At 39.3% G+C, this 21,830-nt stretch overlaps 2 protein-coding genes across 10 annotated transcripts in view; one reads left to right on the forward strand and one right to left on the reverse strand.

Moving 5' to 3' along the window:
- Window positions 1-21,830, reverse strand: part of nol9 (nucleolar protein 9) — a 25,465-nt gene continuing 3,635 nt past the window's right edge. For 2 of the 3 annotated variants that reach the window (XM_085144967.1, XM_085144968.1), the window contains exons 2-13: window positions 11,926-12,435; window positions 11,631-11,838; window positions 10,476-10,606; window positions 10,236-10,371; window positions 9,164-9,260; window positions 8,870-8,967; window positions 7,777-7,944; window positions 7,425-7,677; window positions 7,217-7,331; window positions 6,855-7,029; window positions 2,856-2,989; window positions 1-977 (exon numbers count right to left, since the gene is read on the reverse strand). In XM_085144967.1, coding sequence (XP_085001093.1) covers window positions 858-977; window positions 2,856-2,989; window positions 6,855-7,029; window positions 7,217-7,331; window positions 7,425-7,677; window positions 7,777-7,944; window positions 8,870-8,967; window positions 9,164-9,260; window positions 10,236-10,371; window positions 10,476-10,606; window positions 11,631-11,838; window positions 11,926-12,390 — 2,100 coding nt within the window. In that variant the 5' untranslated portion in view covers window positions 12,391-12,435 and the 3' untranslated portion in view covers window positions 1-857. Of the gene's footprint in view, window positions 978-2,855; window positions 2,990-6,854; window positions 7,030-7,216; window positions 7,332-7,424; window positions 7,678-7,776; window positions 7,945-8,869; window positions 8,968-9,163; window positions 9,261-10,235; window positions 10,372-10,475; window positions 10,607-11,630; window positions 11,839-11,925; window positions 12,436-13,968; window positions 14,148-21,830 lie in introns of those variants that run through there. The other variant, XM_085144966.1, reaches the window with a different exon arrangement.
- Window positions 14,223-21,830, forward strand: part of zbtb48 (zinc finger and BTB domain containing 48) — a 16,644-nt gene continuing 9,036 nt past the window's right edge. The window contains exons 1-10 of one of the 7 annotated variants that reach the window (XM_085144964.1): window positions 14,223-14,274; window positions 18,333-19,006; window positions 19,124-19,434; window positions 19,508-19,613; window positions 19,697-19,789; window positions 19,876-19,962; window positions 20,064-20,218; window positions 20,308-20,444; window positions 20,745-20,909; window positions 21,042-21,130. In XM_085144964.1, the coding sequence (XP_085001090.1) occupies window positions 18,356-19,006; window positions 19,124-19,434; window positions 19,508-19,613; window positions 19,697-19,789; window positions 19,876-19,962; window positions 20,064-20,218; window positions 20,308-20,444; window positions 20,745-20,909; window positions 21,042-21,130 (1,794 nt within the window). In that variant the 5' untranslated portion in view covers window positions 14,223-14,274; window positions 18,333-18,355. Of the gene's footprint in view, window positions 14,477-14,524; window positions 15,319-15,340; window positions 17,446-17,748; window positions 19,007-19,123; window positions 19,435-19,507; window positions 19,614-19,696; window positions 19,790-19,875; window positions 19,963-20,063; window positions 20,219-20,307; window positions 20,445-20,744; window positions 20,910-21,041; window positions 21,131-21,830 lie in introns of those variants that run through there. The other 6 variants (XM_085144962.1, XM_085144961.1, XM_085144960.1 and 3 more) reach the window with 6 other exon arrangements.

Here is a 21,830-nt window from a genome sequence, read left to right on the forward strand (position 1 = left end):
TAGAAACAACAAGCTCTTTATTTTCATCCGACACAGGTCAACATAAGGAACTGTAAACAAAACCTCTTGAATGGCCTTAAGTAACAAATGCAAAAGAGGGCAATAAAAATGGAGACACTTCTGTAAAGGCTTTGATTGGTGTACAAACAACACAGGCATTGTCCTTGTTGGGTTTTCTTTGCAAATTCAACTGAGCTCACGTGAAAGACGTCTTCATAACTGCATCCTGTCCTCTTCTTTATTTTTTTGTTGGATGGAAGGGAAAACAACACGGAAAGCGCCGGCGGTGGATACTTTATAACAAAACAGCTGCCAACATGGAAAACTACTTGTCTGGATCAGGCAAAATACTGCACACAGTGATAAATTAAATTGCTATTAAACCGTTTGAACTCTACATGGATATATGATTATGATATTTAAATATCAAAGCAGCTGTAACAACCACCATTCACGATGCTCTAAATAGCTGGTGAAGGTAAGAACCACATAGTCTGGAAACAAACTTGCTTCACGTTTATTATCTGGCAGGCATTTAAGATTTGGAATGTCATCCACAAAAAAAAAAAAAAAAAAGAAAAAGAACCATCAAACAAAAGCTTTGACTATAACGTGTCGTGTTATGTTACTGTCCATGTGAGAGAAAACACCTAAGCGCCTTCACAGCATCAAACAAACATACAGTTTCAGGTTCCAAGATATGGCGAGGGCTCTCAAAAAAAGAACTCCAGTAAGGTCAGAGCATGAACCTTAGAACAAAAGTAAGAAGTGTCCCACCTCAACCTCAGTTCTGTACATTCAAAGGCCAGCGCTGACTGATGGGGAAATGTAAAGGGCAATAAAATGCTGCAGAAATGTCACTGCATCCCCACTTGACTGGGCCTCATCAACCCCTTGAAGACTCGCAGCTTTCCTGCTCCAGTGAGATCAAAACTGTAGTCTGTAGTAATATAGGGCATCTCCCCATCAATGCCCGGCTGAAATAGAAACAAAGACACTACACGTCACAATAGAACAGTAATGTCATCTTTAGATATAGTTATACACAACTGAGAACTTTGGAACTCTGAATGTAAATAAAAACAGAATGCAACTGATTTTATTCACAACAAATCAAAGACAAACATATCAAATGTTTAAACTGATACATTTTACTATTTGATGAAAAACTGTTTTTTAAATCTGATTTTTAAATTTAATGGCAGCAACAGATCTCAAAAGAAACTGGGACGTAGGGCTGCTCAATTTTAATCACGATTACGATCTGGGCTTTCAACGATCATTAAAAATGACTGAGCCGATTATTAGCCCCTCCCTCGTGCTTTACTCTCGCGCTGCTCCGTGTGGCAAATCGAGCGCACCTCTCTGCATTTCGAACGTGTCACGTGTCACAACAATTAAGAGCAGCGGTCCCCAACCTTTTTTGCGCCACGGACCGGTTTATGCCCGACAATATTTTCATGGACCGGCCTTTAAGGTGTCGCGGATAAATACAACAAAATAAAACTAGTACCGAAAAAAAGAAAATTTAAAACATACTTACAAACATACCAAGGAAAACCGAGTAAACGATAAAAAACAAAACAAAATAACGCTGAAAACCGATAAAAACCCTGAAAAGTATACATTTCACACCTGAGCCTCAACTCCCACGGCCCGGTACCAAACGACTCACGGACCGGTACCGGTCCGAGGCCCGGGGGTTGGGGACCACTGATTAAGAGGACCTGAGGGAAGCTCGAAAAGCTAAGCAGAAGTTATTTGGAGAGGAGAGTGACTGCCGTTGGTTGAAAAGAGAGGTAAAAAAAAACTTCAGTGGTGTGGAAACATTATGGGTTTGCGGAGTCAGACGTGGATCAAGTAGACATAGTGTGTAAACTTTGCTACGGTGTTGTAGCTGCACCACAGAGCAACGCTGCAAAGTTCACTAAACATAGATGTTTACATTTTTCATTTATTTTTTATATTGCAAACATTTGCACTGTTATCAGTATTTGCACACTATTTTATATTATTTTTTGACAATCTTTAAAGTCATTATTCAACACATCGTTATTGTTAAATAAATATCGTCAAATAATCGAGATCTCAATTTCAGTGAAAATAATCGTGATTATCATTTTTGCCATAATCGAGCAGCCCTACTGGGACGGATGAAAAGTAACACTAAAAAAAGAAACAGCTGGAGCAAAACTGTAAAGACGTAAAACATCTCATCATCTACATGCCTGTGATAGTCGGACCCTCAGGAAGCAGTGCATTAAATAAAAAAGGAGGACATAATTCTGTCGAGGAAATCACTACGTGGGCTTGGACACTTCTAGGAATCACTGTGTTTGAACACAGTTCACTGTGCCATCCAGGTTAAAGCTCCATTATGCAAAGAAGAAGCCATATGTGAACGTGATCGATCAACGTCACCATCTTCTCTCATTTAAAATGGACTAATGGAAAAGTGCGTCAGATGAACCAAATTTTGGCTTTTTTGGAGGGGGGAAAACATGAATGCCAAGTCCTCAGGTACCACCTGGGTTGTTATCAGTGCTCCCTTAAAGAGCCTTCATCTCTAATGCTATAGAGGTGCGCTTGTGCCTAGAGATGAAACAGCCTGCACATCTGGGAAGGCAACACCAGTGCTGCAAGGTCCATACAGGTTTTAGAGCAACACATGAGCCCTTTCAGATGGTATCGTTTTAAGGTGGGGGGGGCCTGCATGTTCCAACAACACAATGCTCATTAACTGCATCTATTATAACAACATGGCTTTAAAGTAGAACAGTCTGAAGTGACTTTTCAGCAACTGAAAAATTTTCATAACATGAAAACCAAATGAAAAACATGAAAAAGGATCTAACCTGTGTTGTGAAGATACAGGAAGGCATTGAAATTGCTCCCAAGAGGAGACAGTTGACTTTACGAAGAACTGACGGATCTACAGGCGTCAGCAGGAAGTACAGACCCCGTGCCATGTCAATACCTCGGAGGAGCCCTGGAAGACAGTATCAAGTAAATATAACGACATATAACGACTCTTTAATTCTCAAATTGTCAAATGGATTTGGGTGCCCTTATCTATTACATCTAATAAATCTGTTTCTTTATTCCCGATCTTAAGAATTGAATCTGGTGCTGAAACTTCAGTTTATGGAATAAAGTCTTCACTGCATAATCTACAAAACATTTTTAGCTCTTCACAAATATTTGTGTGGATGCTTTAAGGCATCCACACTATTGTTTTCCTGTTTCTCTTTATTCTTTATACTTTATTATTATTATTATTCTAGTTGCCACTTTTTGTACTTTTTTTGGCACTTAACTACTTCCACAATTTTCAGCCGATTTTCACCGTTCAAATTTTAAACTATTCTGCTATTTCTGCTAATTCCAGCTATGACTTTTGCTATTTTTTGCTATTATACTTTTTAAAATATTAAGCTTTTTTCCTTTAATTTGTCCCATTGAAATGAATGGAAAACTTCCAAAATTCTGCTAAAACTTGCTTGTTTTTGAAACTTAACTACTTCCTCATACTTTCACCTAGAACAACCATTCAAACTTTAAAATGTTCACAAATTATTGGGCTATTCATGTATGATTCAGCTTTTTCAAATCTTTTACCGTTTTACTTTTATCCCTCTTAAAGTTTTGAGTTGCAAAATTGTGATTTTTCAGAAAATACATGGGTTGTTATGGTTGCTATGCAGTTGGTTCTAAGTGAGCCACTTTAAGTTTCGCAGTCTTCTCTTCATGTCCGAACAACTTCTTGCTACTTGCTCAATTTTCACTCAACTTCCACAAATTATACATCAAAACGTAGGTATTTTTGCTGGCTTTCAGAAAATGTCACTGTCATTGTTGTGGGATTTATAGAATTTTGGCAAATCTCCTCAGACCAACACAAAGTCTCAAAACTCTCCATAGAAAGTCAATGGAGAGTTTGTTCAAAATCACCGCTTGATTTCTGTAATGAGAGGCATATTCGAATCGACATATCTCCTTAACGGAGCGAAGTTAAGACATGAGGCTTGTCCCGATATATCTTCAGACACTCCTGACGCTCACAATTCAAGAATTATTTTCTCACCTATTACCATTTGGCCATGAATTACGTTTGTTTGAGGGTAGGAAATTCGTCCTTCGCTCAGATTTCTTCAGCTTTCAAACTCTGGAAATTAACTACTTTTTTCTCTCGTCATATCTTTTTAATGGATTTCCACAAAGACCTGAAAATTTCCATGTCTGTTCACCAAAGCCTGCTGTCTCTTACGGTGAAAGAATGATATCGATACTCCAAATAGATTTAGAGTTAGAAAGCGTTGTTTGATGGCAAGTCAAGGCAGTTTTCGCTTGACTCTACTCAGTTATGGTGCATTACAAGTCAAATATCTTTAATAATTCATATTTTAATGATAAATTGTCAACACTTGAAGATTCCCCCATCTCTTCTGAACAAAACGGTGTAAGAATGACCGTTCTAGCCCCTACGGTTAGGAAATTATGGCCATTTGTTTGGAGGGTAGTCCTCACTATGAGAAATAGACTGCAAAAATCCTGTTTCTCTGCTGCCTGTGTAAAAACGGCTGCACCTGTTTTGGCGGGAAAAAGTACACAGCCTCTCTGATTGGTAGATTCAAATTCAGCAGCTCCCAGGCTGCTTGACTGATCTATAAAGTTGCTTCTCTCTCCCTCTGTGTGTGTGTGTGTGTGTATTTCTGCTTTTTATATTATTTCTGCTTAATATAGTACTTCTGCTAAATCATAGTATTTCTGCTTTTTATAATATTTCTGCTAAATTATAGTATTTCTGCTTAATATAGTATTTCTGCTAAATTATAGTATTTCTGCTTAATCATACTATTTCTACATATTACTGCCAGGTTCCCAGGCAGCCAATCCTCTGTGAGGACTGACTCATTCTAATTTACAAATCAGGGCCTGCATGGCTTCCCAGCCAGCCAATCATATCTGAGGTCTTCCGTTTCTTCTCTCGTCATATCTCAGCCACGGTTGTACAAAGAGCAATGAAAATCGCAGTCAAAGTACACCAAAGTCCGCTTATTCATCCAGTACAAGATTTATGCTTCTAGTCCACCTAGTTTTTGAGTTACACGACGTTTTGTAACTCAAAAAACGGCGTTTTTCGCCTCTCACCGCGATCTAATTCTGACTGCTCATCACCCTGTTTTCCAGGCGCCCGCTCTCTTTCCCAGTGGCGCAGTTGGTAGTGACATGGGTCTTCAAGCCAAAGATCGTTGGTTCGATTCCACCTTGATCAACATGTTTTTCTCCCTACAAATTAATACACTATCACAGAGCAGTAATTTATATTCATCATTTATTACAATTCTGCAAACTTTTATCATTTTACCAGCTTTTCTAATATGGACCTCACATTCTTGTTAACACTCCATGGCACAAATACTGTTCCCTGTAGGCTCTGTGTATGTGTGTGTGTATCAATATTTCTCCCATTTTAAAGTACTAGTCCTCCATAATTGTATTTCTGTTAAATCAAAGTACTTTTACTACATCTTAGTACTTCTGCTCAATCATAGTACTTCTGCTCAATCATAGTATTTTTGCCAAATCATGGTTTTTGTGCCAAATCATAACATTTGTGTTATGTTATAGTATTACTACTAAGTGGAGGAATTTCTGTCATGTTACAGTATATGTGCTGATTACAGTATTTCTGCTAAATCATATTATTTCTACTATATTAAATTTTTCTTTCTAAATATAGCATTTCTGCTATATAATTGTATTTCTGCTATGTTATAATATTTGTGCTAAACCAGAGTATTTGTGCTGAAACATAGTATTTCTGCCAAATGATAGTATTTCTGTCAAATTATAGTATTTGTGCTTTTTATAGTATTTCTACTTTTTATAGGATTTGTGCTAAATTATAGTATTTGTGCTTTTTATAGGATTTGTGCTGAATATAGTATTTGTGCTTAATGTACTATTTCTGCTAAATTATAGTATTTCTGCTTTTTGTAGTATTTCTGCTAAATTATAGTATTTCTGCTTAATATAGTATTTGTGCTAAATTATAGTATTTCTACTTTTTATAGTATTTCTGCTTTTTATATGATTTGTGCTTAATTTAGTTTTTGTGCTTAATATAGTATTTCTGCTAAATTATAGTATTTCTACTTTTTATAGTATTTGTGCTAAAACATAGTATTAATTTAAAATTACAATATTCATAGTTCATCACAGTGTCTCTGGTAAATCAAAGTATTTCTGCTATGTTGTACTATTTTTCTAAATCATAGTGTTTCTGTAATGTTTAAGTATTTTTGGCTAAATATATTCTTTCTGTTATCTTATACTATTTCTCCTAAATTCTTGTATATTTGAGAAGTTATCATGTTTCTGGTAAGTTACAATATTTCTGCCAAGTTCTGCTATGCTATTGTATTTCTGCCAAGTATTATGTTTCCTCTAAGATATTGCAGTTCTGCCAAGTTATTACATTTTAGCAAAGTTATTTTGCTTCTGCAAAGTTTTTACAATTTCTGCAACTTTTCAGCTTTTTCAGCTAGTTTTTGCAGACAGCTTCAGCTTTAAAGCATCCACACTGCATTTTCGCAGGAAATGCAAATTTTTCTAGTTTTATTTATCATCCCCCCCGATTAAATATAATCTTATTTTTCTGACCAGTTACTACAGTTAAAGAAAGAAAGCTTCAATAAACTGAAAAACCAGTTTATTGTGGCAGTAACAATAACTTGAACTTTTTTTTAAAAAAAGATATCATCAACATACATTTTTAACTTGATAAAAATGTTTCAATCAATGAGGAAGTAAAGCCAAAGTCAACACAATAACTCAGAAAGGACACTTACCAAATCCCACACATGGGCAGATGGGTGCCTGGGAAAGAAAGACTGGACCTCCCTTGCTTGCTACTTTTTCTGCCAGGCAGCAGAGTCCTACCAGACTACCACTGGAAGCATGAAACACGTGCGAGGGCACCACGTCGCAGTGGGTAACACCTAACGCAATCGCTGTGTGTGGAACCTGTGGGTTTAGCAAGAAAATTGTTAGGTGGTTGCTTAATAAATATAAAAACATCTTTAAAAACAACAGTTTGCAGTTTAAGGAGGTTTAAACCAAAACGGGAGCATAGACAGCCATTTCTCCCTGATTTAAATGTCATGAATTGTATTCATATATGTACAGACTGTGATCAGAGAGTCTTGTGTACCTGGTATGGTGTGAGGCTGTGCAGAGGTCTGACTGGTCCAGGGTCCGGACACTGCAGCTGACTCAGATAGGCCAGGAGAGACAGATTTCTCTGCTCATTACTACGCTGGTGTTTCCTGTCAAATGCAGCGATATGAGATGTAGCCAAGAGTCTGGAATAATGTTTTTACACCAGTATATTAATAATGGTGGTGCAGTGGTGTACTTACGCTGTTCCTTGACTCCCAACTCCTTGAAACTCTGCTTGTATACTAATGTGACTGTAGATTCTTGGGGGGCTGTGGCTTTCTGTAAACTCATCCAGAGCGGTCTGGGCGGGTGGGTGAGTCTGAAAGCCATTTGCCGTTCTCAGAAAGTCTGGAGTGAGGGCGGGGCACTGATTGACACCACTGTGACTGAGCTGGACGACATGGGAAACTGGGAAGAAGCGGATCATGTCAACCAGCAGCTTGAATCCAAATCCTGTGAACAGACACACATTCAGAAACATTTTTTATTATTAGTGTATTTAAATTCCCCTACATTGTTTCACTGATGTCACAGAAGCCAGCTCACACTGACCTTTGACCCAGCCCATGGTGTTGATAATAATCGGAGCCTCTCTGGTCTGGGATCTTCTGCACCATAAGGATTTAAGAGATTCCACATATCGATCCAGGTCTGAGTTGCATGATGACTGACCGTAGTAGATCATGTGGTCTGGAGTCTGCTGATGTGTGAAAGGAGGACCTGCAGAGCAGATCATTATACGTCTTTTAACCCACTCTTACTAATCAAGTAGGAGTCAGAAATGAAGAAAACACTATAGAGCTGGTTCTGCCTGAGGTTTCTTCCTGTTAAAAGGGAGTTTTTCCTTCCCATTGTCGCCAAAGTGCCTGCTGATAGGGGACCATATGATTGTTGGGTTTTTCGCTGTATGTATTATTGTAGGGTCTACCTTACAATATAAAGCGCCTTGAGGTGACTGTTTATTTGGCACTATATAAATAAAATTGAATTGAACTATAGAGGCATAATTCTACACAAAACCCACCATAAAATAACAATTTTGACATCGCATTTCGAATCACACATGATTCTCACATGTTACATAGGTTTAAAAGAAGCTGAAAGGCTAACACTTTTACTCCTAGACACAGGTGGACTGGCTGTGTCAGTTTCCAATCTTTAATCTAAGGTAACCAAGGAATGGCTCTTCCAACGCATCCATCCATCCATTCGCTACTGCTTATCCTTTTCAGGGTCGCGGGGGGCGCTGGAGCCTATCCCAGCTGTCATAGGGCGAGAGGCGGGGTACACCCTGGACAGGTCGCCAGTTTGTCGCAGGGCTAACACACAAGGACAGACAACCATTCACACTCACATTCACTCGCACATTCACACCTAGTGGCAATTTGGATTTTCCAATTAACCTATCCCCACAAACTGCATGTCTTTGGACGGTGGGAGGAAGCCGGAGTACCCGGAGGGAGAACATGCAAACTCCACACAGAAAGACCCCGGCCTGATGGTGGAATTGAACTCAGGACCTTCTTGCTGTGCGGCAACAGTGCTAACCACCGTGCTGCCCTCTTCCAACACATTGTTGTTAATAATTTAGCCCCAGTTGTAAAGATGTAAAGATTTTGAACATATAATGAGGATTGAAACATACCTAAAAGGGGTTCTCTGACAGTGAGGAGAGACAGGCAACCAGCAGGGGTGAATTCTGTTTGACCGAGGTCACCTTCCAAATATTCGACGCTAGCAGTGCTGAAGGAAAACAAAACATTGTTAGTCTCCACTTTAAATGACCCACAGAGATGTTTGTAGGTTGTAAAGACTCTTGTGTAAATGTGAACCAAAGCAAACTAAACATTACAATAAAGAGGATAGAGAGAGGACCAGAGCAGGACCAATGACATAGTGAACAGGACATTATAAAAACTGTAGTTAGTGAGAAACTTACTAATTCAGCAAGGTGTTAATGAGCACGCGAATAAATGTTGACTTTCCAACATTCTTGGTCCCGCACACCAGGATAACAGGACAGCCATCTATGTCTCCTGTCAATGAAAAACATGTCAGGTTTTCATGAAAGCAACCAAAGTGAGCATTTTGTTTTGGTATGTTCTTATCACATAAACGTCTGTGGTTCGATTCAGTTACAGAACAATTCTGCAGCACTCCTACTAAGAGTGAAGAGCAAAACTTACACTGACTATTATATTCTGTTTTTCTGCTGATCACTGTTAAACCAACACAATAACTGTGACTGGTAATTCTCAGCAACTGACCAACTTACTGTTAAAGCCCTCAGAGTGTGAAACACTTTCTACTGAAGTCAGTTAAGTTACATTTGGTATCTGTTAAGTTCTTATATAAACTCTTTTAGGAGCACTGATAACTAAACCTCCTTGTTTTGAACTAGTAAATGGAGCGGTTCTTACAGAGTGCTTTTCTATCCTGAGCACTAAAAGCGCTTTGCACAACTTCACCCAGTCGCACACACACTTTCTTCTACACTGTTTCCTATCGAACATTCACACACATTCATACTCTGATGGATGCATGGGAGAGAAACATGGGGTTAGTATCTTGCCCAAGGATACTTGGTTAGTAGGTGACCTGCTTTACTACCTGAGCTACAGCCACCCCAAAACATGACAGAACAATTATTCATCCAGAATTAAAACTCTTTAGAAGAGCTAGCATGATACTTTATGAAATAAATACTCAAACAAAAAACAAAATAAAGCAAAAAGCACAACAGACGGCCACTTAAGGACCAAACGAGTCTCTAAACCTGTGCTAAATATTTAATATGTACTTTTCTTAATGGAAAGCAATAATTTCATTCTGATGTTTTATTTTAAATAATAAAACCCAAAGAATTTTAAATGATTATGATACAATGAACTTCATTCAGTACTGTTCTGTGTGTGTGTGTGTGTGTGTAAGGGTTACAAAAAGGGTATAAATTTAGCCTTGTAGCATAAAAGTGACTTGTGTATAATTTGGCACATCTAAAAGTGGGTTACCTTTGCACACACTGACTAATGTGTTAAGAGCATGTCTGTAGCTCTTCGACATTTTCAGCCCTTCAACGTAGCTGTCGAGAGGAATCATACCCAAACCGTTGAGTGGAATGTCGAGAACAGCTGACATGAGTTCAGTCTACAAACAAGCAGGAGAAGCTTTTCAGATTCTGCATGTAAATTATGTTGAAATTTGTCTGCTTTGCTGACTATATCCAAGTGTGAACATATCTGCCACCTTACCATTGGGAGGTTGAACAATTCGCTGAGATCTGGAAAGCTGGAAAGAAACCGTGTCATAGGCGTCTCGATGGGCTCCAGCAGGATGATGGAAGAATTTGTCGTTATGCTTTTTAACAGCTTCTTTCGTGATGCTGTTAAAAATGCATATTCATAGCAATTAAAAGTCAGAAAAACACGTTCTAATACTATATATTCAGCATTTAACTGATAGAGCTATATCAGACTCTGTGATTTATGATACATATGCCTTTATTAAAACTTCCTTTCACAGAAAATAATGCAGAAAAAGATGCTCAGATTAAATCAGAATCATCACAGTTTCTGTTTAAAATCATATGTGTACATGTCAAAAAAAACTCGCCATGTTTTTATATAACACTTTGCATTTAATCATTAGTTATTATTAATCTATGGCTCTCTCCCATAGCATGTCTTTTATACAGTCTTCTTCCCCTATTAACCAACCGGTCATGGCAGATGGCTGCCCCTCGCTGAGCCTGATTCTGCTTGTTTCTTCTTCTTAAAGAGGAGTTTTCTTTTCCACTGTCACCAAGTGCTTGCTCATAGGGAGGGTTATCTGCTTGTTAAGGATTTCTCTCTTTTATTGTAGGGGCTTTGCCTTGCAATATAAAGGGCCTTGAGGTGACTGTTGTTGTGTTATGGGGTTATATAACGTTATATAACGTTATAGCTGCACAAACTACAGTTTTACTGTTTTCACAGATCTTCATCACTAGTTTGTCTCATATTTATGACTCAAACAATAAGCATTCAAGAGTAAACATCCTCTTTTAGTGTGAGTGTGCACAGAAACTGAAGCAGAAAGCCTGGGCTAATGGAGAAAGTTGATGACCACTTTTTTAGAAATGCTTCACAGGACACCCTTTAGCTAATCTTCTATTGTTTACATTTCACTTAAGACAGTCTGCGAACATGCATTGCAGTGCAACAGGTGGGGTAAAGAAATTATAATTATTAGCTTAAAAAAATCCAGACTTTGCAAAGAGAAATAAGGTCCAGCTAAGTAGAATTCACAGTATTTTTGCCTATATAATATGAAATCTAACCAATCAGACTTCCTAGTGCTATATTTTAACTGGAAAAACCAATACAAATGCGTAACTTCAAACATAAAAGAAAAAGTGTGCTGCTCACCTTGTGGAAGATACTTTTGGAGGATGTGCGATGCCTCGTTTCTACTTTCCAACGCTCTGATGCTTTCTAATCCTCTAATACTCAGTGGACAATGTGATGCTGGGGAGAAAAGCGAATATGACTGCTGACCCTCTTCGATGGTAAATCCCATAACTTCTACACGACCATAAAGACAGGTCAGAAGGCACTTCCCGCGGAAACACAGCGTCTGCAGGTAAGACATGTTTAATCACAGAAATTAATTGACATCAGATTAAACATCTACATGTCCAACTAAAAATCAAATGACGCATACCTGATCCTTCTGCATGACAAGTACTGTGCGGTTCTCTCGATCGTCTCTCTGCGCACAGTGATGCAGAGCCTCTCCCTCCAATCTACCTCTCCGGACATCCTCGGTGTTATCTGAGGTCTCCATACCATTCCCGTGCACTGACTGGGAATACTCCTTCCAGTCCTGTGAGTCATCTGAGTCATTGTCCATGGTAAACACTGAGCTTCCATTAGCCTGAGGATGTGTCTTCTTAATTCCAGACTCAGAAGAGCCATTCTTGTGGTTAGAGACAGACTTCACTTTATTTTTCAGCCTCTTGACAGATGGTTTTTTCCTTAAAGACTCCTGGTGCTCCTTCACCATGCTGATCACCACAGGGCTAGAGTTTACATTAGAGAAACTGACGGGAGGTCTGCACCGTTTTCCCTTCGCATCTTTCCACTTGTGAGATTTATGTTTTACTTCTGCGTGTTTGTTCACTTTCATGATTGTCAGCAGTCAATCAGGTAAAAGAAAAATGAAAAGGTGAACCTGCAAAGAAAAGGATGCACTTCATCAACTTAAGAATAAAGAATGGAAACAATTTACAATTTACATTTACACTCAAGCAATTATTAGTTTAGTTCTGTGGAACCCATCTAGTTTACTTAAAGAGCAACTTTATTTCATGGCATTTAACCTTTGCACAGAGATTTTTATTGTAATAATATGATCATTATTATAATAATCTTCAGTTATTTTTAATAAGTGTTCATCTATCCCGATGCCTGGTTATTTGTGCGTTGAAACTGTTGCAGTCAAGTTCCCTCTATGGTGTTAAACATCAGTGTTAGCTTCCATCACAGGTAGCAGACAGTTTATGCTTAAGCTAACTTGTCTGCTCATATCTTATTGAGTTCAGTTAAATCCACAAAGAGCAGCAAATGTCAGAGGAGCAGTGGTGCAGGTCAGCTGATCACAACACACGCAGAGGAGCTGGTGAGTGAAAGCAGAATGGTGGCTAAGCTGCCATCCCTGCTGGACAACATCTCCCACGCCATGCAGGAGACTCACAGCACTGAGCAGCTCCTTCAGTGGTAGGCTGCGTCTCCCACATGTGGGACTAATAAAGGTTATCTTATCTTAAACGAATCTACTCAAGCCGACAACACAAGTTTTTGCATGTGTTATTCCTAAGGGACATTTTTTCCCAATGTTGTAGGCGATATTGGGGTTTGATTTTTATTTTTATTTTTTTACATTTAATCTAACTTGAGTATTTTTCACCTCTTGGAGTCATTTTATAAGACTCTTAGAGTCTTTATAAGACAGTAAGACTGTTTTTATTATGTTTATTTTTTATTTTAAAATGACAAGGCATAGAAATTTACATCAACACATGTCATGCAGGCTCAGTTTCATATGCAGGTTTACAGCATTTATTCCATAGACAAGAAAACCATACTAAACAAACATTGAAGGCCACTTACAAAAACTCACATGCAGGCTCAAAAGCCCATGAACACAGCTGCACCACTTCGGGTTACTCTTTGTTTACGTAATTCTTTTAAAAATTGTGTTTACTGTTACAGCTGCTGTAACACAGGAACTACTCCACGTTTGTGATGAATACAGTACATCTTCTCTTAGATTAAATAATCCTGTTTATAGTCTTGTTTTAACATATCCGTTAGCCAGAGCTAGCTTTCTTTTCCAGCCACAGCTCAATATAAATGAAAACTAAAGCCAAATATGTCGGTTTTCCACAATCTCTCAAAATGTGAACAGAGCAATGAATAAAATCACCTTCACGCAGTATGACAAGAATGCAACCTCAATTTTAAACTTGGGTTGAAGTTATCAAGACCAACTTCACCTAACACCGCCTCAAAAACTAGCATTAGCTGCTAGCTAACGTTGTTGCTTCCCGAGAAAACACTGCTTTAAAACAGATGGCACAAAGCTGTAGTTATAATCCCTGTGCCTTGGCTGCGAACATGCACAAGTAATGTTTATAATTATCTTAAGAGACACTAAAGAGCTGGTCACTTGTTATTGCAACGGTGCTAACAGGCTAATACTTACATGTGTGAGCCGCAGACAGACGCTGAGTCCGGATGGTCAACTATGACTTTACCCGAAGTGTTATTATCTGCTAAAAGAAGCGTCTAACAACTTAATTTACTTTTTTAGTTTTTTTCCCAATACGTCGATAATATTACAGACAAATGGAGCCACGAGTAAGAATATGGTTAGTCTCAGATTTTGACTCATCTAATCGTTACCATTTTAATATTGTACGATAAAACATTCCCGGAGTGCGGTCGCATAAACAGCGTCACATCCTGTTCACTTCGCACTTTTTAGGGGCCTACAAGAAACGAAAACAAGGTGCACGAAGCTAGGTTTTTCTGTTTTATCACTCTGGCTCATGTTACGCCCGGATCGTGTGCAGGTTACAGAGAGGCCCGTCGTGTTTACTGAGTTTTTAATCGAAAATTCAAACGCGAGCTGAAGCTGTCTGCTGGACAGCGCGCCAAGGGAGCGTCTTTAAAGAGATGTGCTAGGAACTAAACGTGGAAGCGCAAAGTGGGTGAGAGTTTGCAATTTCACGAATGCTTTTTCTAATATGAACACTGAAAATGCACTAGGGTATGTTTAGACTTTATTTTAAAGGCAGTTCAATAAATGTTGTAAATATAAGGACAATAATTTAAATCTAATGATTATTTAATTTGTCCATCTAATATTAAGAGCGATGCTCAGTACATACTTTAAAGTACAGGGTGGGCCATTTATATGGATACACCGTAATAACATGGGAATGGTTGGTGATATTAAAGTCCTGTTTGTGGCACATTAGTATATGTGACGGGACAAACTCCTCAAGATGGGTGGTGACCATGGTGGCCATTTAGAAGTCGGCCATCTTGGATACAACTTTTGTTTTTTCAATAGGAAGAGGGCCATGTGACACTTCAAACTTATTGGTAATGTCACAAGAAAAACAATGGTGTGCTTGGTGTCAACGTAACTTTATTCTTTTATGAGTTATTTACAAGTTTCTAACCACCCTGTATATTTTTACACTGTCAAATAATCAGCAGTGTTGGAGGGTTTTTTTTATTTATTTTTTAAATACCTTTAGATATTTAACTTAATAAAAAATAAAAAAAAAATTCAGCAAGTAAAATCAATGTAAAGAGTATAATCAGGAAAATGTACTTGTAGTATTAAAAATAAAACTAGTGAACATGAATACTTACTGCTATTAGCTTTAAGATTTTTTGTAATTGTTTAACTTTTTTTTGTTTTCTCCTAAAAGGGATTAAAAAGGTGCAACGTGTACACCCCATTTTCCTTAAATCGAACACGAGCAGCTTGTTTCATCTTACCTTTCATAAACTAATTGTGTCCTGTCTCTTCTCATATAAGGTAAATAAAAGCTGCAAAAATCCTCACATCTAAAGAGCTGGAACCAACAATGAATAGATTTAAAAATCTTTGCATTAAATAATAATACTATCAGTAATGTTAACATATAAGCCTCTAGTAATTATGATTATTAATGATTTGAGGTTTTTTTCTGCCGTAAAACACCAAAGATACTTTTATTTGGTAAGCATAATATTATATTTGTTGCTTCTGCTTGATGTATATGTTTATAATCTCAGCATCTTTGGGATTTTAATCGTTTAAATTGAGCTGATTGAAAAAAGTTGATAGTATTTGTTGAAGATATAATATAATCGAGCATTTTGAAGTCAGACAGTCGAACACATCCTGCTGTATAGTACATATGTCAGTCTCGTCTTGTAATTCCTCAGTGTGATTGTTGCATAAAAATGCTACTTAAAGCCTTTTTAAATACTGTTTTTAATGGTTTAAAATATTTTATTCATTAGAATTCCTTTTGGTGAGATACCTGCGTTTGTAGCTGGTGTTCTTATAAACTGTCCTACTTTGGCAAATGGTCCTACCCGTATTATAATTTGACGGTGACTTCTGACTAAACCTAACCATAACAAATATTCACAATGGGTTGTGCGCATGCGCAGAAACAACGGATGGTTGGTGAGGTAGGATGAATTCCCAGAATACCCCGGTGGGTACCTGCCTTGTGTTTGACAATGAAAGGTAAAAAGAAAGACCTCCAAGTAAATAACTTGCCCGCTCCAGCTCCTATAACGAAATATAAACAGTTGGGGAGTATAACAGAGGAGAGTTAGCTCAACCCAGTAAACGTTCCAAGCTAGCAAGAATTATCTGTTCATGCTAGCATTAACGGTGCCTGTACACATATGTGGCACACATCAGGGCTCGCAAAATTTCAAAATCCCTGGTAGCCCTTCGGGCAGGGACTCTTCAGTTTTTTGTAGCCCAAAATAAATTTAAGTAGCCCGAATAAAAAAGAGAGCAATTTTTTGATTGATGTTTTGTTTCCTGTTTTATTTCCTTTACAATATTATACATTAAAGTATAATATTGTAACGGAAACAAAGCATTAATCAAAAAATAGTTGAAACACAAATTACAATCATCAACTCAAATACTTGGTTCTAATTGAACAGGCATTTCTATGAACTTGTAAGAACTGTGTAGAACATGAATCAGTCTGTGTCAGATCCTGAATTTGAAATTTCCACTGAGGTCACGGGTAAGAGGCATTGGAACCAAGATCTAGGCCATTTGCTTATTGAAGTTTGCAAAGACTGCTAAATTTTGCCAGTGGTAGTTCACTCTTTGCAACATAGTACGCTGTTCTAAACTGATTTTTCAGGTTTATTTTTAGCATGTTATTTGCAATTGGTGTTTGTTCTGGGAAAGATATTGCAGACTGAGCAATAACGCATTTCTTATGGGTTCTAATGGGGGCCTTTCTTAAAATTACTGGTCTCAGTAACTCAGTAACAAAGGCAGAGATAGATTTTGGTAGCCCGACTGGAAAAATCGCTAGCCCCGGGACGTCGGGCTAGCAATTTTGCGAGCCCTGCATATGTACCACATATTCATAGCATCTAGTAAAGACAGGGGTAAAGATGACAATAATGGACTAAACCACAATCAGAAACATCAGGGTGGATAAAGATGTAATTAGTGTTGGAAAATTAATGACACCAACCTCTACCACAGGGGAATTGTAGAAAAGGGGAGAGGCCAAAGTGGTACCCCAAATTTATAGGGTTGCACCAAAGAAGAAGAAGAAAAGGATGAGGAGGGGCTCTAACTGATAATGAAGTTAACTACAGGCTTGGAGGTCCTAAAAGTCAGGTATAAAAGTAACGGTGTGGGGTTTTGAACACATTTTGTGTAATTATAACAATATGTAATTTATGACCCGGTTACACATTCAAATGTCTTTTTTTGACCTCACACCCACACTTGATTCTTCAGTCAGTGCAAATACAGTGCTGTGCAAAAGTCTTAGGTTACCGCTCCTTTAAATTTTGCTATGAAAATGAGAAAAAGATGCTAAGGGTTATTGAATGAGGAAATACAGGCTATAAGGCAAAAACAGAGTTTTTACAGTTCTGTTCTATAACATAGCTCGAACTCTCATAGGTAAATGGCCTGTATTTATATAGCGCTTTACTAGTCCCTAAGGACCCCAAAGCGCTTTACATATCCAGTCATCCACCCATTCACACACTGGTGATGGCAAGCTACATTGTAGCCACAGCCACCCTGGGGCGCACTGACGCCGGACACTGGCGCCACCGGGCCCTCTGACCACCACCAGTAGGCAACGGGTGAAGTGTCTTGCCCAAGGACACAACGACCGAGACTGTCCAAGCCGGGGCTCGAACCGGCAACCTTCCGATTACAAGGCGAACTCCCAACTCTTGAGCCACGATCGCCCCATAGGCAGCTTTCTTGACATTTCTTAAGTAGTTTTCAGTTTTCAATTACGACACGAAAGAGCCGATAGATACAGAAAAAGGTTCAAATATCTCTGTACCCCACTTAGCTTGCATAGTTTGATGTGAATACCAAAAATCCTAATTACATATGCAACGACCCCTCTGCTTTGCAATTTAACAAACAGCTGATGGTTCACTTTGACAAATGCTTTGGGCGCATCTAAAAAGCACATAAAACTGATGTGTTCTGTCCCTTTATTTGTATATATATTTATGTATAGATCAGTATTACTCTTAAAACCAACTTGATTATCAGTTGTTGTTATATGCTTTTGAAATCTGTGTTCAAACACTTTACAAAATACATTTGCCAAGGCGGTTGGTCTCTAATTATCAATACCAGAAATCTTCCCACTTTTATCTTTCACTACTGGCACTAATATAAATGACAACATGGAATCAGGTAAAATACCATCAGTTTAAAATCCTGTAAAGCACGTTTAGAGTGACATGTGGATTTTTTGACTAGGTGCTCTGCTGATAATTGGTCTAAACCACACGCTTTGTTTGATGTGTCTCATTTACCAGCCATCTACAGTGAAGCAGGAGGGATGTCTGCAGCAGAGAGCAACCATGCGCAACGTGTCCTGTCTGCCCTGAACCAGCAGAGGGCAGTGGGCAGGTTTTGTGATGCATCATTGAATGTGGGAGACGGGGTAGTGTTCCTTGCTCATCGCAACATCCTCGCCTGCTTCACTGAACTCCTCCAGCAGTCAAACGTGCCTTCTGCAACAGAGTTCTGCCTGCAGGGATGCCCCAGTGATGGCTTGGAGCTGCTCCTAAACTTTGTCTACACCGGAGAGCTGAAGTTGGATCCTCACAACCTGGACAGAGTCCAGCAGGCAGCAGCCAGCCTGTGCGTACCAGAGGCACTTACACGCTGTCAGCAGTTCAAGGAGACCTCTAAGGAGCCTGTGCCTGTCAAGCGTAAAAGAGGCAGACCTAGGAAGTCTGCCTCAGACATCATGAAATACGAGCCCACCATTGATACTGCTGCAGCCAGTTTTACCCCTGCTGCCACTACTACAGCAACCACCACACGCTCTGGCCGAGTAGTGAAGGGCTCCAGGCGACTTGTGACTATCGATGAGAGCCCTACAACTGAAAACGAGTTGGCCCCGCCTCTTCCTGTGGAGAAAGAAGTTGGTGATGCAGTTGTTGAGGAAAACCGAAACTCAGATCAGCTAGCTGGTGAAACTGAGGTAGAATACAGTAACATAAGCATGAAAAAATATTTCAACGACGGGGCATTTGTGCGGATAATAATGAGTGTGTTCATAAAGAGGAATATAGGGTTTTTTATTACACCTGTCTTGCAGGTAACGGAGCTGCAGATTAACGACAATGTTATTAACCAGGTAAGTGGGGGAGTGGAAGCAGAAGACGATAATGATGACGTGAGTATTCCGGAGGAGATTCCTGAAGACACAGATGAGGAGTATGTGCCTGCTACTAAGCCCGCTTCCTCAACCACATCCTCGTCTACGGCGACTGGACAGAAATGCAAGAGTCAAACAAACAAAAACAAGAATGGTCAGGCGATGGAGGACGATTCTAAGAAGGCCTCCGTGCAGTGTCCCATCTGCTTCAAAGCCTTCAAGAGCAAATACTACCTCAAGGTTCACAACAGGTACAGGGTGTCACCTTTTTTGTTTTCTTTCCAAATGCTCTTAAAAGAGTAAACTAATGTCTCATATCCACAGGAGGCACACAGGGGAGAAGCCCTTCGGTTGTCTGAAATGTGGAAAACGGTACTACAGGAAGGACAACCTTTTGATACACGAGATGAGAAACTGTGCTAGTGCGCTGGTGAGTAAAGAAAATCACCCTTTCACGCTTTCTCCAACCCTCACTATGAAGAATCCTCAGTGTTTTTACTTTTATGATTCCAGACGTACACCTGCCTCATTTGTTCTACTACATTTAACTCAAAAGAAGCGCTACGATTGCATACTGTCACCCACACAGGAGAAATGCCCCACAAGGTACAGCATACACCTAACAAAAAGCATAACTGAGTATGTCACAAACCTGAAGTGAATATGAAGAATGTCTTCATCACATTTTGCAGTGTTCAACGTGTCCTGAACAATTTATGTACAAGAAAAACTTGACAGTTCATATGATGAAGGTGCACGGTTACCCCAAACCACATGCAGTAAGTACCTACAGTCAGCAGCACCTTCAGTATGTCATTTCAAACTCACTTTAACCCAAATTTTGGGGATTTATGTTTTGATTGTGTTGCTGTGTTTCTAGTGTTCCCAGTGTCCCAAAACCTTCTTAACTCGCGCGGAGCTGCGCGTGCACGAAGCCGCCAAACATCGTGGAGAAAAGCCGTTTGTGTGCGAGGAGTGTGGCCATCGGGCATCTAGTAGAAACGGCCTGCAGATGCATATCAAAGCTATCCACAGGTTGGAGAGCATGTCTTCTGTGAATTTCCTCTTGAGGATGAATAAGAGTGTAAAAAACTATTTTAAGTCTGTTTTGTTCTTGCTCACAGAAATGAGCGCCCCTTTGTCTGTAACTCGTGTGGCCACGCCTTCTCCCAAAAGAACAACCTCAACATGCATCTGCGTATACACAGTGGCGAGAGGCCATACCAGTGTCACCTCTGCGGGAAAACCTTTAGGACGCAAGGTAACAGCCATATTCTCTGCACATAAGCGCTTTATTCACCTTGTATTCACCCCTGTGACAAATTTAGAATCAGGAATTTGCCTAAAAGAAGCAAAAGAAAGATCTCATGCATCTCAAACTAAGACCCTACTTGCTCTGAGGTAATGCCGTGGCACCCAAACGTCCCTACATTACTATCGATGGGGTCCGGTGTGTTTTGTGCTTCTAAGAGCAATCACTTAGCCGTTTTGCTGCCTTTGCAAACGTCCACTTTAACTGCAGATATTGTGATTTGTGTTAATCTCTCTATTTCACTGCCAGCCAGTCTGGATAAACACCACCGGACTCACACCGGCGAGCGGCCCTTCGGCTGTGATGTCTGTGAGCAGCGCTTCACGGAGAAAGGCGCTCTTCTCCGACACAAGGCCAGCAAGCACGAGGAAGGCCGCCCCCACTGCTGTCACATCTGCGGTAAAACTTTCAAAGGTCAGGTGCTGATTCTACAATAAATTTGTTGTTACTCATGACCTGTGCCCTGATGAATGAAGCGCTGCTAATGAAAGAATCACTGGTGAAGTGATTTCTTCTTTATTTTCTGGTCGTTCTTTTCTCCTTCAGCGAGGGAGCAGCTGCGCGTCCACCTGCGTCGTCATAAAGGCATGAGGAAGTTTGAGTGTGTAGACTGCGGCTACAAGTTCACTCGACAGGTTGGTTCCAACACAGTTTCTTCATCTTCAGCAAGCTCATTTTGCAGAGCCCTAATCTCACCCACCACAGGATTTATTATACACCAGAGTTTTAGTTTTAACCCTAATTTAACTTCAGGAAATGTGACTGAATCATAGTGGGAAGACAAAGAGATTAATAATTTTGATGGAGGTGGTTTTATTGTAGGATGTCTCCCATGCCAATTTTCCAAACGCTTTGATCACCATTCTGCTATTCACGCCAGATGGGACTAAAACCCACAATCTAAGAAGGCGAGTGGCGCATGTATTAGCCACTCGGGCTACTGTGGATAGGGAGTGAGTGGACACAAATGTCAATTTTCAGGGGCACGCTTATGTGAATGTGCCTGAGTGAATTTAGTGTGTCCTAATTCAGACTGTTTGCTTTGTGGTGTGATGTTGGTCTATAACTGCTATTTCATACAAACAAGATTTTTTTAGAAAAGAAATAAAAAAGATAAAAGCAAGTTTCACAAAGTGCAAAGCAAAGTTCTTTGGTCATAAATATGAAAACTGGTAAAAGTTTCTAACTGAAGCTTTTATATAATGAACAAAATAATCCATCTCTTTAGTTGCCATCAAAGTTCCAGGTAATTAAATTAATTACTTTTATATTATTTTTTGTAATCATGTCAGGTTTGTATCACTTGCATGGTAATTTGCGCACTGTCCCCATATT

The sequence above is a fragment of the Neolamprologus multifasciatus genome, chromosome 20 (assembly GCF_963576455.1).
Source record: "Neolamprologus multifasciatus chromosome 20, fNeoMul1.2, whole genome shotgun sequence".
In the NCBI taxonomy this organism is placed as follows: domain Eukaryota; kingdom Metazoa; phylum Chordata; class Actinopteri; order Cichliformes; family Cichlidae; genus Neolamprologus; species Neolamprologus multifasciatus.